The following is an 18,904-nucleotide window of genomic DNA, read 5'->3' as shown; positions in this document are numbered from 1 at the left end:
CTATGAGAAATGTATGCAGTGTGATACTGCTGGAATAGTACCTATATATATAAGGTATACATAATATAGCCATCTAGCCAAGAAGTTTTAAAATTTAAAATACGGAATATATTTCGAAGTCAGACAAACTAAAACTTAGGTCTTAAATAATGAAATTATTGTACTGGTAATTATTTATTGACGACATTTAGAATTGACGGTAATATGTATTGTACCTATTGATTAGCTGCTATTTTTGTCATTATGTTATATAAATGCCACTATAATCTACAATTTGTACTTGTTTAATGCAAGAGTATATTTTCAAAGATGGCTTTAGTTATATACTTGCAATTTGATCAAATTTATATAATATTAAATAAGGTACCTAAACATTTAAATATAAAAACCTATTTGACGCTATAGCCTTTTAAAAAAGTATAAAATTATAATTTTATGATACCGAAATACGGTTTGATTGAACATTTGGTCCGAACAATTTATAATACCTATTGAATGCTTTCTTGAATTTTTATGCTATTTTGGTGACTACTTATTTAGTAATCACTAATCAATAGTTTAGTACTCAATTCAAGATATACTTACTAATAAATAATAGGTACCTAATACTACCTAGTTCAAACAATTATGTTCGGATATCTATTACCTATTATATAAATATCTATAATTAAGATTTGGGACTAGAAATTAAAACTTTTTTTACTTTTAAATTATTCATTATTGATACAAATAATAACGATTATCATTAATGATACTACCTATATACATAACAATAATTAATGTTCAACAATAAATATTTACATTTTGATAATGCTCGATAATTATTTTGAATGTAATAAATTGTAATACTTGATGAGAGATATTGTTTAATCAGTATTAAACATTTTACGACGTTATCCTAAGTGCTTAGAATATTTATTATAACTGATCAATTTATGTATACAATATGTAAATGTTAGCGATCAACGTAAAAGATCTTAGCGTTCGTAAAAATGAATATTTTCCGATTAAAAATTAATTTTTATTCTCCTGTTGCTATATCTCTCAATCAATCCGTGAAAATCGTTATTGTTTATGTGATATTGGAAGTTATTAAGTGTTTATGATTGCAGGGTATTGGCAAGCGCGTTTGGTGCCCAAGTGATTTGCAACAAAATAGTCGGACTGACGGCAGGTCAACGGAGGATTTGCGCCGCTGCACCTGACGCGATGGCTGCCGTCGGTCACGGCATACGGATGGCCAAACAAGAATGCCAACAACAGTTTAGTACACATCGGTGGAACTGTACGGGACCGTCAAAAGGCAACCCGTTTGGACACTTACAAATCACCGGTAAGCCTAATGTGTTATAATGTGTATGTGTGTGTGTGTGTGTGTGTGTGTGTGTGTGTGTGTGTGTGTGTGTATGTGTGTTTGTGTCTTATCTATCCACTATTATACAGAACAAAATTGACACACATATTACTTATACAGTGATTCTTTTATCGTAGGCTATACATCTTAAAAAGCATAAGGGATTTTTAAATATAAATAAATAATAATATTCATAGAAAAATCTAAAAAAGTGCTAAAATAAAAATGTTTCATAATACATTGCTGCACTAAAAAAAAAACCGCCAAAGTACCTACACTGAAATCGGTTTCAATAGTACTCGTATACCCTCTTCAGCCGCTCGCTTTCAGCCTGCAGAATATTATTATCGATTCATTGAGACTTACAATACAGACCTGTTGTCACTGTCTATTCGTCAAATATATTATAGCACAACAATATCGTGTGTATACCGTGTTTATGGTGATTATCAGGTCTCTGGGTTATATTATAATATACAAACATTACATTACGTCTTGGTACGCCGTGAAGAGTGGTTATCGATTATACTATTAATATACGTAGGTACATAATATTATATATTATAATATGCGTAAGCAGTGGACTGTAGATGAGGTCGGCGTTTGTTTATATAGGTTAAAAGAGATTAACGGGGCCGTTGTATCTTTGAAATGTAAATATTTCGACGTTCCGCCACGAGCCCATCATATACATATTATATATACCCCCTATTTTATAATACGACGAGTAGGTTGTAATAGTATATTACATTGGTGCCTATATATACCTCCTACACTATATAAGTATATTGTATATGGTATAAATAACTATACAATATGATATGTTTATTTATATACGAGTGTATACTTTTATATCTATTTACTCAGAATAAGTAATTTCAATAAATATCATATATTTTAATATCGTCGTACATTAAAATGACCTTATTTATTGATGCGCTCGGAGTATATTATTTTGTTGTGGATTGACGTTATATAGATAATAGATTGATGTGACGAAATAAAAACGTATTACACGCAATGTGGCGTTGTTTAAAAAGTTAAAAATCGCCGTGATTACTTTGTTTATATGCACCTATAAAAGTTCGGCTTATCTTGCAAATTGTATGTGCATCGTTGCATTTAAAAATTGGAAAATTAAAAAAATAACATAGTTGAGAATTGTTTAATGTTAAACACTTACCGGTTCGCGTTCGAGAAACTAATAATAACAACAACAAAAACAACATGATAAAAACGAGTGTGAGAGGTGTCTGATTTATGTAAAGAGGAGTGTGTCGGTAACTGCCAATAAACATATAAATAATATAAATAATAATAATAAATATTAATAATAATACCTTTGAGCAATTCCGGAAAAATATCGAAATTAATTAATGATTATCATAAATATTTTTATGTAAATCATAGTTTTTATATTATTTTACACAAAACTATGGCCGATATTACTATTACGTGTATAGGTAGAGTATATACAGATAATAAGCGATTTAATATTCAACGGTATTCTAGGTTTAAGTTTTGTGTGTAGTGTGTTTGAGGGGGCGTTATCGTTGTCCACACGCAGAAATTCCCTCTCCGAAATAAAAGTACGAAATACTATAGCTAGGTGAGGGCACACACGTGTCTATACTGTATATTATCATTATCATTCGTCATCGATGTACTTGTTTGGAATCGGTCAATATTGGAAAAGAATCTTATTGTCGTGCAACCAAATCGTTCCCATCACCTACGTATATTTTTGCGAATAAAGTTGTTGTTTCGCTTAACGACACTTTAATATATTGTATTTCTACAACGTACATCATTATTATGTATGCGTTTGTGATTAAAATTCGACCAGAAATAAAATCATTTGTACTTAAGCAATACTATGTACATAATATAGGTAGCGTGTGCACGTATACACAGATCACACTATAGTTTATTAGTATCTCGTAATAGTGTTTGTAATAGATTCTGTATGCAAGACGGAGATAATTGATTATTGTTTTTTTGTGTCTTAACACACATTTTCAAAAAAATTTATTATGCGGCGGAAGTGTAGACTATGCAAATCTTTTTTGAAAAAAAAATTAGTAAAAATAAAATAAAAATATTCCAAGACGCTAAATATTTTCTCCTTCAGTCACCCGTACAAGGTTAAATGCAATATTTTCTTTGCGCATTTAATACACCAAGGAGGTAGAAATTTCATAAGTTAGAAATTACTTTAGTGTTATCAGTTTAGACATTGCATACTTTGAAACAACTTCTAAAGTTAACGAATATTCCCTTAAATATTCTGTTAAAACAACCCACAAACAAATTCCTAAGCAGCTGGTAAAATTAAGCAATAATTTATATTATACGACGCTTATTAAAATAATATTATGTTTTTTGTTACATAAACACACATCATAGGTACGTAGTTATTCATTATTATTTGTTGAATTTATAATCATATAATTATAAAGATTAAAGACGTTACATAATAATCTCTGTTATTCGTCTTATTAAAATAAATACGCTGTGGTGGTCGGGTAAGGATGTTTAAATACATCGTTTCAAGAGATTTAAATATTCCTCTATACATATATAATATGTGCAATATTCTATCATCGAATTTTATGGATTAGTATAATTATATTTAGGAACAATATATTATTAGAAATGTATTTAAATAAATTTGCGATTGTTATACCGATTGTTGATGCAATAATAATAAAAATAATACCTTTCTGAAATAAACTTTAATTTATAATTGTTGATATTATATGTTGTATTCATAAAATATTTAATTCAGTGAATATAATATTATTAATAAGTTTATTATACTTTTAAAAAATTGGCATGTTTTAAGTTTGTCTAAACATAGTTTGCTTATTTTTCAGTTAAAAATAAATTTTAAAAAACCCATCAATATTTTTTTATATATATATAGATAATTGTTTTTGCTTTAGTTGATGTTTTCGAAATGATTAAGTAGGTATACTGATAAAATATTTATAATGAACGCAAATTGAGTTGTCTTTGTAAACGCTTCATAAAAATCGTTATTTGATATACCGGGATTTTACATTCTCCGGTATTTTAACTTTTTTAGAAAACTCAATTCAAAGTTAGATTAAAAATTTAAAAATTAATTATTTATACTTCACAATACGTATAGTATATTATTTACTAACCTGTAATAGACATTGTATAATAAACACTTTACATTACAAATTTTACAAATTATTCAATGCTTATTGCTTATACAATATTATCATAATTATATCACGATGAAAATGTTGGACATAAAAAAAGAAGGTTTTTAATGAATTTTTGACACTCAGCAATATTTTACTAGTGAAAAGAGTGCTGATCATGGTGCTGATAGTTTCTGATATGCTGTAGGGTGTGACGTGGGTTGGTTGATGTTCCCGAGAGTTTGATATCTTTATTCTTTATACTTGGAAATAGTGATAAATTATATTATTTAAAAAAAATAAATTCCGAGTAGAGCTTATTTTACCCAACAATTTTTAAGATTTAACTTAAAATTAAAAGTGTAAACATTCCATTATACTCGTACTATTACAGTTATTTTTTCGTTATTACAATTTCATCGAAAACACCTAAATTGCAGTTCGAAAAAATACCTTTTTACAGTATAATGTGTATTTTACTGTTGTGTATTTAATATAATATTAAGTACTGCCTGAGACTTTTTAAGTTTTTTTACTATCCCAAGTTGAATTTCTTAAAAATATGCGTAAAAAAGGACACGAGATTATTGTAAAGTCAATACCTCACTCCCCCTAAGGAGAATAGGTTAAAATCATTTAATATAAATTAGATTTTCTTTAAATTTATTATTTTACGATTTAATACATTTTATTTTTTTTAATGAGAATTTGTTTACGATGTATCTACTTAGTAGTCGTATATCTTGTATATTTAAACGATTTTGACGAAAGAATTATAACTCAAGTGTCATTTGCTCAAAATATAGAAGCATTTGAAAGTTTCGAATGTCATTAGATATATATCTTTTTTTATGATATTACTTTTTAATGGTCTGTATTTATGTAATTTATGTTTACACTTTCATGCGCATATAAATTGCCATAAATGAAAAAAAAAATAGAATATAGAAAACTTAGGATGAATAAAATAACTTAACTATTAATGTTTATTAAAAATATGCTCTTAAACAAAAAATATAAATTTAAATAACAACGTATAATATTATCATATTTTACCAACTAAAATACAGAAATAAATTATTAGTATCTGATAATAAATTATCCCAATTATTAATTTTCACTTTAAGTTATTTCACGTTGGTTACACCGCTCATATTATTATTTATCATATCATGGAAAAATTGTTTTTTTTTTCATTGTATTATTGGGACGAATATTATGTAATATAATATTTTAATTATTATTATTTACTATTTAATGACTTCATTAGGTTAAAATGTAAAATTTGTGTCAATAACAGTATTGTGTAAATTATAAACAGACTAGGTAGGAATACCTACACAAAATAGAGGATGAAATGAACAATTATTAAGAAAAGTGTATATGTGTTTTTAGATATTTAAATATAAATTCTAAAATGACAAAATGTTTCTCTATTCGTTGTGTAAACATAAAATTGTTTTTAACAAAATAAACACATTATACGGGACATCGAGTATCCAATCGTTAATAATGTGTGTTTATTCGGAAATTCGAAATCTGTTTATTGCAATAAATAATAATTATTATCCCATAATTATATTACACAGTTTCATACAAACCCCTCGTGATAAAATAATGTGGTCAAATATAAATTACGTAAATCATAAAAATATTATTATCCGAATAGTAATCGTCGATATTTTGCAGGTATAACGTAGGCCTTTTTAATTTTACTATATATTTACTTCTTAATTTCAGTAATCTGCAGATTTATTTTTACTACAAATAAGTTTAAAAGTCGTTAAGTTTTTCCATAATTGTATGAACCTTAATTGCAGCATTTAAATAAAGTTTGGTTTGTATTAAGAACAAAATCCATACGGTCTCATAATACTTTTACGTATAGTGAACCTAATCTTACCTGCAGTTTTAATAGTGTGTGAAACGTATTCGGCTTAAATACCCACTTTCAATATATTATTTTGCACTCCATTATTATTAATCCTTATTACTTTATCCAAAGACTATAATATTATCATTTATTACAATATTATGAGACACGAATCACCGTTAGTAAACTCATTGTTCACTTTCCTTTAATAATGCATACAGAAAATCTGAATATATTACATTTCTGATTTTTTTTCAGACATTACATTCAACATAATTATTTATTATTTTTAATATAACAGTTAAGTAATTGTATAAAAATGTATGTATACCTATATCTGGAATCATTAATTATTACTAAGTGACTAAAATGATGTAAATTATCAAAATATTTGATACAATAAAAATTATTATAAAACATCATCGACCCTCGCCATCTTCTATGGAAAAAATAGTATTAAATATTAATATTTTTAAAGCAAACAAATATCGAAAGTACGGTTTGGTAACGATCGGTAAATGATATTGTGATACTTATACGTCATACTATTTTTATCTCTTAAGTTTGTCTTAAAATGTATCTATTATATGATTGGTTATAAAGAATACAGTAACTACGCAATAAAAAAATGTTATTTAATCATATTGGACAATTCATCTATGAGAATCCTGGGAAATTGTTCTCGTTGCCATCTATTAATTAGGTACTTGTTCTTATTAGAAAAAAAAAATGTTTTTAACATTTCAGAAAATTCTTTCAGTGATGGTTTAAAAAAAATCGTGTATAAAAATTGTCTACAATAAGCTAGTCTAAAATAACCAACTACACGTTTCTCATCACGACAAAACCATTTTATCAATGATTATAATATGTGTATTAATATAAGTCATCATATATACGATCGGAGTGGTTATATGACCTAAATTTATTTTATCGATCGGAAAATATCTATGTATGTATTGGCGTTTTTTTTCAAACATTTTTTTAGTTCGTACTATATATTTATGAAATTTGTACGAACGGCAATATTTCCGCCTAGTGACGATCTGCCGGCTACAAATATTCACACATTCGTTTATAAGACACCTCGTCGTCGTAATAAAGGACGTATTATATATCACGTCACGAGTGTCTATATACAATCATGCACATACTACAGCGCACACAGCACACGCGTACACCACTTGATGATATTATATTGTACCTACCTACTCCTCGCGGGACTCTCGAAACGACACAATGGTTTTCGAGTTTTTCGACCAATATTTACCAACCTAATTCCGCCGAGAAAACACTCGACGCGACTGGTCATTTACGAGTGTGTTGCGTCGTATTAACACCTCCTACCCGGGTTTCGCTAGTATACGGTTAAGTATAAAATAAATACCTATAATAATATGTATATTGTGTATAATAATAATATATATATATATATATATGTATACGTGTACTGTAATGCCTAATAATATTTTATGCTGGGTCGGTGTTCACCACGACGAGCAGCGGCGGCGGCGGTAGTACGGACACTAAAATGTGTTGTCCTCCGTCGTTTGAGTTTCGGTGTAGGTACGTCTTAGATTTATAATATTAGTGTTATTTATTATTATATCTATATATACGCACATAGAGGTGATATACACGTGATATTTTACGGTGCTAAATTAGTATACGATACATGTATATAATATCGATGGGTCTCGTGCTATTACAACGGAATTATACGGAGTCGTGTATACATATATATATAGATGTATATGTGTTTTTAATGGTTGTCATAAAAGTCGCGGCTTATCCATTAGCACATATGTCGATTGCGCGTCTCTGCGTTCGATTCTCGTGTGTGCTATGTGTGTGTGTATATATATATAAATAAATATATATATTATATTATTACATATTATTACATGTATTATAGTCTTCTCCCACCGTGTGCTACGACGAAGCGGGAAGGCCCATAAACTTCTGTTGGTACCTTTATATACATTTTTTTCACGTAATTTTTATTCGTATATTCTTTTTTTTTCGACTCGGTTTTTTTTTCCTCACAGGTGTTATATATTTTATACCCATAATACACACATGCTATTAAAATTCGTTTTCGTTCCAGACCGCTGTTTTGTGTTATTGTTTTTTTTTTCTTTGTTGTATTAAGATTTTTGTTTCTCTTTTCTCGGATGGAATCTGCGGGCAGAGTTTCCTGGAAGTGAAATTACAGCTGAACTTCTAACCGTTTCGATTACGACGTATTCTATCTGCTGCAGATTGCCGCGGACCTGTAACCAGCAGCCTACCTTCTGCAGCTCGTCTTATTGGTGTATCGATCGTTTAAAATTGACTATAAGTAGAGCACTAGTGTTAGATGGAAATATTATTTCCATAGAACTCCATAATTTGTTGAACAATAACAAGGGATGATTCAACTAAAAGTTTATTTTACTATATTATTATTATTTTTTATTCGTTCTATATCAAAATGTTGTCATGGTCACAAACGATAAAAATACAGTTATTTGATATTATACGGTTTTTCCCTCACACCCCTTTTCGTTTTAATTTAATCTTATCAGACGTTCCTATTATTAATCTACAAGTCTGTTACAAAACTATTCAAAGTATTTTTATTAACGCAGCAATAAGTATTAGTGAACTTCTTTATTGGACTCCCATAATACTATGCCACCCGTTTTGTTCATCATTCAGTATTGTTGTGCACAATCGTTGCATAGTATTAATCGCATTTATTGCATATACTACATATACAGCTGTCAGCTATATTATAATGCGTATTACATATTATCGTGGCCGACCAAATTGGATACTGTGCGGATTTGTCGGGACGAAAGACGAAAGTTGAACGCGGGACGTATTAGTCCTAAAACAACGGTGCATACATTTATTACCTATGACTAGGGCCTGGATTTAGGTGCACTTAAAACCATACAAATATGCTCTAAAAAATAGCCATAAATCCCCTTAAAAAATACATTTTTCCACAAAAATGACCTTAAAAATGCCACGTATTTTTTTTTTTATATACAATTTGGTATTTAAATTTAGAATTTATAAATAAGGTATGATTATTATTTATCATTTTAAAAAAAAAAAAAAACTGAAAATTGGAAAAATCGACTTGATTCTGCTATGTGTTGACACGCATATGTTTTGGGGGTATTCATTCTAAACAATCTAAACATATCAAAATGTACATTAAGATTTATGTAAAATTAAAACTCTAGTTTTGAGCACCGTATAGTATACAGCTATTATGTACGTCTTAATTGTTTTGATAATATTGATAGCGCCCGATCAGCGATCCGTTTGTCTCGGCGTTTACGATTTTTATATTAGCATCCGTCCGTTGTCGTGAAACCACATTAAATAATTTTATAAACGACATGTGTTCTAAACAATACATTATATTATACTTGCTTGTGTTGTTGTTTAATATAGGTAGGTTAGGTGTATTGGATACACGAATTGCACGTGGATCGCGTGTTTTTTTAATTGGACCGTCGCTAAAGAATATTTTGTTCTTTATATCTATAATAATAATAATAATAATATCATATATACTTATAATATATTCGCGTTTGTGTACCCATTTATTTAGTATACACGAGGTATGGCGTGTGCGGGATAAACACGAGCTATATATAAGCCGTACGTAATAATAGTAATAATAATAACATGTACAACAATAAGCATTGTCTAAAGTCTTGATCGCTCGCGATATCCACAGAGAATGGCTTAACCGCGTTGGCTGAAAGAGGAAAAAAATTGACCCGACAAACGATAATGGCAATATTTTCAATTAAACAAAACAAAACACCACGTTTGCAATGTATATATGTATATGTATGCATACATTGGTACATAGATATTAACCTAAGTACCATCATAGGTTATATATTATAGTAATGGAGTTTCGTCTAAAAAATCTTGTTCAACAGGTTTCCGTTGAAAATAATATATCCTGGTTATCCTTAGTAATACTAATATTCATCAACTATATTTTATTATTTTTATTAGCTTTTTAAAATAAAATAAAATTGTGGCAAGTAGTTACCTCTCTACTGTATGGTAATTTTGAGTGGGCCGCTGTTACGAATATATTAATTAAATTAGAATTCAAAGATATATCATATTATGTGCAAAAAACGGTTCTGATTGAAGACGGTCCATCTCTAAGTATATATTTTATGCTTTTTATATTACTATATATTAGGTAAAGTAATTTATTTTACCATTAATAAAACAGCGAACTGAATGCGTTTTTGCTGAAAATATTATTGTATGTTTAAAATATAAGATCCAATTTGCTAACCAAAATCACCCTTAAAGTTGAAAATTGATGCATTCTTTTCGACTTCACATAAAAAGCACACATATCATTGAAAAATCAATACATTCATCGCTCCACTAAGAATTTAAAAACTAAAAAAAAATATTTTAAAAATATTGTCATGAACCGATCACCGTTCTATAGGAATGATTTTTTAAATTCGATGATTATCATTATTTCCATATTTAAATAACCCTAGTACGCATTATGTACATCGTTCGGCGCAACCATAGTCAATTGTCGAACCCTATCTAGATTTGTAAATAATAATATTATGTGCACGATGTAACATTTACAAGAGTTCTATTTTATTGAACTAAATGCGATTACGATTTTGTGTTTAAATTTAATATAAAAAAGTAAAAAATTACATTAACCACGGTAAATATGACATGCCGCTTAAAAGAATAATTTAAAGCGATTATCGATTAAACGCTAACTACTGTGGTTGACTTGAATATATTTATCACACGTATCTGCCGATTGTAGTGGTGTGTGCAGGGACATAGACTGGCGGGACACTGTATTATATCGACCGACACCGTAAACGCCATCATATACACGACCGATGTTCACGGGGGGGCGAAAGCTCGATCGTTACGATACACGCGCGTCTAATGAAATCCCGATTGCGGACACCCGTAGTCCGAAGAAGTGACACGAAACTGAACGCGTGCTCGCCGGCATTAACGAATAAAACGCTTCGAAAACTCGCCCGCCGACACGCCACGACATTTATATAAATAATAACTTAAACGTCCCATACTATTATATAACATGTATAGGTGTACGTCGCTTATATCATTACTATAAACTAAGAGTCACGAGTACGTGAAAGCCGTTGTATCGTTATTTGATTCCATCCGACAACGTCATCTTAAAAGTCGTTTGGCTTTTAGTGTAACACGACATTATGTATAATAATTATAATATGCAACTATACCATCCAGACGCGATGACCTACATTTTCGTATATGAAATCAAACACTATAATATAATAGGCCTTATATATATATAAATATTATATGTTGTAGGTGTAGGTTATATATTATACGCACATTGTTTGTGCGTATATATATAGACACGATACTGTATATTGAATCATATTATTTTACTTGTCAGTAAATCGTTATTTCGTTATCGTAACGCAGTCGATTTGACAGTCACAGCCGATGTTATCCGAACAAACAGTCAGCAAAGTATTTCGTATTGTTGCGAAGGAAAATACATATTATATACAGAGTGAGTGTGTATTTGTTTCTCGAGAAAACGTAATGAAAAACACCTAAAGCTTCTTTTTTGAGAGATTTTCAGTGATTTTTGGCAAGTACTAAAAGCCCGTAAATTGTATAATTGCTTAAAAAAATCTAGTCTATTTTTCGATAAACCTAATCGATTTCAAGGATTTTTTTTTAAATTTCAATGACTTATTATTGATTTAAACATTTTTTCAGCTTATAAAATTTCGTTAAAAAAATTTGTATCGTTATTTTCTCACACATGATCTAGTTAGTCAATAAAAATAATTTTCATAACTAGCTAGTGGCCATATCAGTACACGTCTCAAAACTTAGTCGTTTGAGTTGGAATAAGTTTTAATGGCTGGCTGTGGTATATACTCAACTACTCAAGTGTTTTATGTCATAATTTTCAATGGTTAAAAAGTTCAATGAGTAATATTCTTCGAGACGGTAAGTTCAAGACTATCACAATTTGTAACCATTCATTAAACTTTTACATTGAACAAAATGATATATTCATAAAACAAAATTTAATTACATTACTCCCGCTGTGGATACATTCTATAAAAGTATTAGTGTAACAGTGAAATGAATAATTTTAGTGACGTATGAGCACAGCGAGTGTAATTTTTAATTGATATGCATTATGTAATATGCATAATTGTATAAATGGGTTTACTTTTGTTGAAATATAAATTCTGAAATAATATATAATGATATTGCTTTACTCAAAAACATTAAAAGCCCAAAAAGGTTATTTAATTTCAAGCTTTATAACTCGTCACAGTAATAAAATATAGACGATATTAATACAAGTGTTATTATAATTGATAAAATTAAAATAATCATTTAATTAATATTAACATTAATTAAACATAAAATCGGTATTCGGGAATATACTAACGATTCTACGAGAAGTTATCTGTTAATCAAAGGAAGCCGTTATTGCTTTAATTTTATTGCATAGATTAATTTTCAAAAAACACGAAAGTTTTAATTATCGAATATTCATTTTGACGACACGATGTTTCAATTTTTGTTAAGTACTTCTGTAGACAGATTAAAATGTATCAAAATAAATTATGGACATCGTATAATAACAATCAAAACCATATCAGTTGCAATGCTGCATACCTTTGATAATAATTTATGTTCTCGTATTTTAATTTTTAAATCAGGAATATTCAAATATTTGTTTTACTTTATATAAATACAACTATACTAAGTACTTCCTGATTATCATGAGACTACCGTCTACCAATTACCATAAAATCGGAAATTATTTAATTCCAAGAATATACCTAAGTACTTTTAGTTTTATGGTTTATTTAGATAATTTATAACAATCTTGAATTCATAAAATATATTTTTAAAGATGTTAACAAGAGGTTAACAACTATACAAAATAAATAATGAAGTTAGTAACCTTAGAAAAAAAAAATATAAAACATTTGAAAAATATAATAAATAGTATTATTATTTTTTGTGGCCGGTAATTATAATATATATGATAATCCTCGAAATGAATAATTTATGTTAGAATTTTGACGTCAAATGAATTTGGCTAAGTAAGATTTGAAATAATGTCATGCCATTTTTATCAGCTATTTCTTATTTTAATATTTAGCTGATCCTTCAAAGGCCGTTAATAATTTGAATATGATGCGTATTTCTGTAGTCAGACGTGCAAAATTATACATCATAGTAAAATAGATATCGGAACGGACAGATCACTTATTTAGTTATACAAAAACTTGCCTCACATGCCTTATAAAATAGTCAGATTTTGATAATATCTATTTTTATATTTGAAATATGATACTTTATACAGATTATACACACCGATTTTAAAAAACTCTAAACTCAGATGTTGTATTTGAGTCTAACTATATAACAATATTGTCGTACTCTTTAGAGTATTTTGAAATATATTTTTCTGATATTATTTAAACTTTAAAGGTAATTCAAAACTCTAAATCTAATGTTACCCGAAGTTAAGTTTTTCTCTTTTAAAAAAATAAAATCAAAAGATTAAATCAAACAGTTTTACAAGGTGTGATTAAATTTTTTGTAAAATTTTTTAATTGTTGATATGGTTTTATTTATTTTCCGCGAGACTTATTGTATATGGCCATCATCGCGCCACGCCGCCACGTAACTGGAAATCGCCTAAACATTTTTTCTGCCTAATAATTAGATGGGTCCGGCAGCCTTAACCGTATAATTTTGATGTACAATAGCTATTAATTTGTCGGGTATAATACAAACCGGAGTCAACGTTAATATATTATTTCCTATTGTACCAAGAAGAGTATACATTTTTTATCTGGAATGTTCGGCGAAAAAGCTTCTTTTGTTTTACCACAAATTCCTGCAACTATCCATTATTCTTAAACATATTTACCTACCTAATGTTTAAAATTATAAGTTTTGAGTTATTCGATATGGAAATTGGACAAAGTACAGAAAATGACAATAATAATCTATAATGTTGTAATAAAAATTAATAGGTACTATGTATTAGTAAATTCCGATCTAATGGTAAAGTATCATACTTATTATAGGTTATAGAATCTGGATAGTTTGAAGTTTCAGACCATGGACACGATAGTCCAGAATAAAATGATTAAATTACGAAACAAATGTATCTAGAATAACGCAATTTAATTATCTGAAATCCCATCCATCCGTAATGCGCTAAAAGCTCTAAATAAATTACTAATTGTTTCACTAATAATTAGTTAATTGAATTAACTTGACAATGTAACTGTATTATTTACATATTTATTATGTATCTTTTATTTTAAATATATTATAATACCGTCTACTAAGGGAGGTCCGTTTCACAGTTTGTGAAACCGCCGTAATAGAACTATATAATAACATTTTATCTGTACAATATAAAAACCTATAACATCACATTAGAACTGTACGCATAACTTAATAAACCGCTTCTTAATCGTACCGTGGCAGACATCGTCTACGAGACGGAGACAAAGTTCGAGCTCTTTTGATTTGCCGCTTGGACTTGAACCGACTGCCCGGGACGACGATTTCGAGCATATAACCTACAGGTCGGCCACCTGGTAGGCCCGAGGAGTCTGTTGAAGCTGTCGGGGAGACAACTGTTGTATTCGAGCCCTCGGCGTAGTATTCGTTCGTTGGTCATATCTATATCTCGTCATATTACAGTGCTGCAGGACGAGTTCGCGGACCAATATCATCAAGTCAAACGATATGGATGAAAACGTTGAGTATACGACAAAAAATTCGAATCCGCACGCGAAATACTATATATTATAATAATGGCGATTATTGATATTAAACACGAGCAGCCGAGTCGTACATTACAAAGGATATCATATACTGCACTCGGAAGTCGGCTGGACGACGACAGCATAATATTATATGGACTGTGGACGAGAGCACTTAGAGCGTCGCGCGCGAGGGCCCCCCGGCTGGCATCGGCTATAGTATCATAATCTCTTTCGCTCTCTCTCTCTCTCGGGCGCGTCATCATCTCCCGCACAAAGAGAGATAAGTAACGAAAAACAAAACAAAAACGCAATTACACACATTCGATGCGTGCATTATTATTATTATTATTATTATACGTATGTATATATGCGTATGGCATAGTAGTGTATAACTGGTTTTTCATTATCTACGCGGTAATTGAAAGTCTGGACCGTCCGCATCGCGTTCCCCGCGCGCGTCTCCCGCATCATCGTGTCCGCCGCGCGCAATAGTGGCAGCTATAATATTATTATCTCTTTACGGGACGACCGCGCGAGAGCATATTAATATCCTCTCCGCGGGGTCGCACGCTCGTGCGTGTACACATAATATATATATATATACCTGCTATTATAACTAGGCCGCAATAAAATTCCAAATTTATCGTCTCCGATCGAAAAAGAGACGACGCGGACGTGTGTTTTCAAGACGCGGGGCATTACTATATATTATATTGTTATATTGTGCATTATATATATACACTGTACGGTATACACGTCGGGATGCGGGGGATGGTAGAGAAAGTGTTGCCAGTGGCGTGGTTGGGGGGGAAGAGGAGGGAGAAGGCCATTTGTTTTGTCTCAATTATTATTATTACGTTATTATTACCACTACGGGACGGACGGCGCGATGATGCGGTCGAATCGTAACCGTTTTAACGCACTTATGCTTTTAACTCGGTTAAAGATAATATATAATCGTGATCTTCTATATACATAATAATAATGTCCGTTAAAGCCGCGTACGTTTCCACAATAACGACAAACTGTTGTGATTCTAAGCGCATACGAAGCAGACCTCCGATCGATATTCGATTATAATATATTAGTATTTAGTACATATAATAACGTTCCCGATCCACAAATAGATAATATCCTATACGGTACGTTTGTACGTCAAGTTTATGTCATGCATAGTGCTCACTGCTCAATGTACCGAGGTCGATGAATTTACGCACAGCAGTTTTGTATTTTGTAAAATATATTCTTAAAAATGTTTGAATGTTTGACTTTATAGAACGATAATTATTCGGCTGTCGGTTTTGTGCAAAAACGATTGTCTTTCGATGGAACAGTTTTTTTTTTTAAATTTTTACTTTTTCGTGGCTCGTGAGTATCAAGTCTATTATAGTCACTAATATGAAGTGATAATTTTTCCATTTTTGCAGTACAGTTTCCCAAGCGTATACAAAAAAAAATACCATCAACCGTTGAACGGTTGTGAAGAAGTATCATTGACTGTGGTTTTAACCGAGTTAAATGTATACCACTCAAAATCGTTTATAGCAGTGAATGATATAATTTATCATTGTTCAGTGTTCTTAAACTGAATGACTGCACGCAACACACCGATATAATAAATTCTGCGTTGAAGTGAGCGTAACGAGTCCCATCTGCAGTCTCTGTATTCGTATTCGTCTTATTTTGATTATTAATATATTGTAACAGAAACATTTTTTTTTATATAACATAAATTCTACATTTCCACATTCGTTATTTATGTTATTTTTATTATTTTTATTTATACGATTAAAGGTTTAGTTTAAAACTTCAAACGAATAATTGCATAATGTCATTGAGGATAGAAATTAGCGTAATAAGAAAAAGCCATTATACGAATACAATAATAAATACAATAATATTATGACGATATTATAAAATAAATACTTTGTTTTTTTTATTGCATATTTACGAGTACACGTTTCTGTATTTTCTGTATTCTTGTAGTGTACATCATTTGAGCTAATCTATGAGCGGTTAGCTTAACAATTTGTTATACCTGACAGGTACTAACTTGAAACTGTATAACGTATTTCCGACGATATAACACTAAATAAAATGCTCAATTTACTTTTCAAACAATATATAATGTCATAATGTCTGGTATATATAATAATATATACTATAAAGTATAATATATTTTGTTCACATTTACAATTATATAACTAATGGCGTTGACATGATTCGATTATTTATCGGCATCGACCATGTAAAAATTAAACTATACTGAATTTTATTAACTAGACAATATATACATTACTCTCCGTTTACGCCTAAACATACCTACGTATAAATTAATTAATTTAAACGTAGAATCAACTATTATAATATGGTTCAAATATCGGTTTATATAATGCATATATAATATATTTATAATACACCCATCGGTTGCAAATTCCTATAGTCGTTTTTTTTATGCATTTATTTTAATAGTTTATCTGCATACTAATAATGCTGGGACACCACCGTTAATTACATTCGTAAATACGTACATTAATTATTATTGCATATAAATTATTTCACGCCACCGTACTTTCAAAAGCATTAAAAAAATGTTTAATCGTGATTTTTATATTTTTATACAATATGTATTATGTATACTATTGAAATATTTTAGCCAAACTCCGTGAACAATCACATTTACATATTGTCAATACAATATTATAACAAACTGATTTTAGACATTTGAATCGTATGATTAATTTTTACGAATTATTTAACGTTTTACAGTAAACGTTACACGCGTATACAAATTTGTATATTACAATTTTAAAATACTATCTACATTTTTTGTTGTATTATTTTATACGACATTACAATATAACAGTAAATACATAACACAATCGTCGAATCATCGGATGAAAATATGATTTACTATAAAACCGTGTGTAGTTTTAAATTCTAGGTTGATAAAAATTTGTTTTTTTTCTTGTATACTCGTTAAGAACCCATTTGGGAGTTCAATATTGACATACGTGCAACTGTGTAAGTGCAAAATATATTATATTATGTGTTTATTTAAAGCTCTGATAAAATTAAGTACCCAAGTCTCAATAGTCGTTTAATATAAATATAATATAAGTACTTACATATTATATAGTTAGTATTAATTTATCCATTCAAACGCGAAATTGTATTTAATATTTTAATGCATAACACATTAATACCTAAACTGTCAAGTCTTTAAATTATAATAAAATATAATTATTATTTATACACCATATTGTGTATTGTGTCCACATTAAACTCGAAACTCAAAACGATAACAATATAAATTAGTCGCTTTAGTGTTGAAGTTATTATTTTTAAATTTTATTTTTATCCAACAATAAGGGCAGCCCCTTAAAATTAATGCAATTACACTATCATATCAAATTCATAAAATTACACGATGAGAAGCAAAATAGTCAAATTTTTCATAACTCATAAGTACGCAGTCTGTATTTTTCTAAATAACTATGCGTTAGGGAATACCGATGTCCATTATGATTGGTCGAAGAATTGGTATAAAACTTGACGTTTGCAGTAGAACTTTCACGATAAAACTATTTAATATTGCATTAGCGGCGAATTCCAAGTATTCTCGCAATACTATACATATATATAAAATCAGTGTGTGGGTATT

At 29.5% G+C, this 18,904-nt stretch overlaps 1 protein-coding gene across 1 annotated transcript in view; it reads left to right on the top strand.

The window, feature by feature from the left end:
* Window positions 1-18,904, top strand: part of LOC132932152 (protein Wnt-2) — a 63,853-nt gene that overhangs the window by 27,249 nt on the left and 17,700 nt on the right. Inside the window, exon 2 of the mRNA XM_060998388.1 lies at window positions 1,113-1,333. Within this exon, the coding sequence (XP_060854371.1) occupies window positions 1,113-1,333 (221 nt within the window). The remainder of the gene's footprint in view (window positions 1-1,112; window positions 1,334-18,904) is intronic.

Source organism: Rhopalosiphum padi, chromosome 1 (assembly GCF_020882245.1).
Source record: "Rhopalosiphum padi isolate XX-2018 chromosome 1, ASM2088224v1, whole genome shotgun sequence".
Lineage (NCBI taxonomy): Eukaryota > Metazoa > Arthropoda > Insecta > Hemiptera > Aphididae > Rhopalosiphum > Rhopalosiphum padi.
The sequence above is the reverse complement of the archived record's forward strand: the minus strand, read 5'-3'. Positions and strand labels throughout refer to the sequence as shown.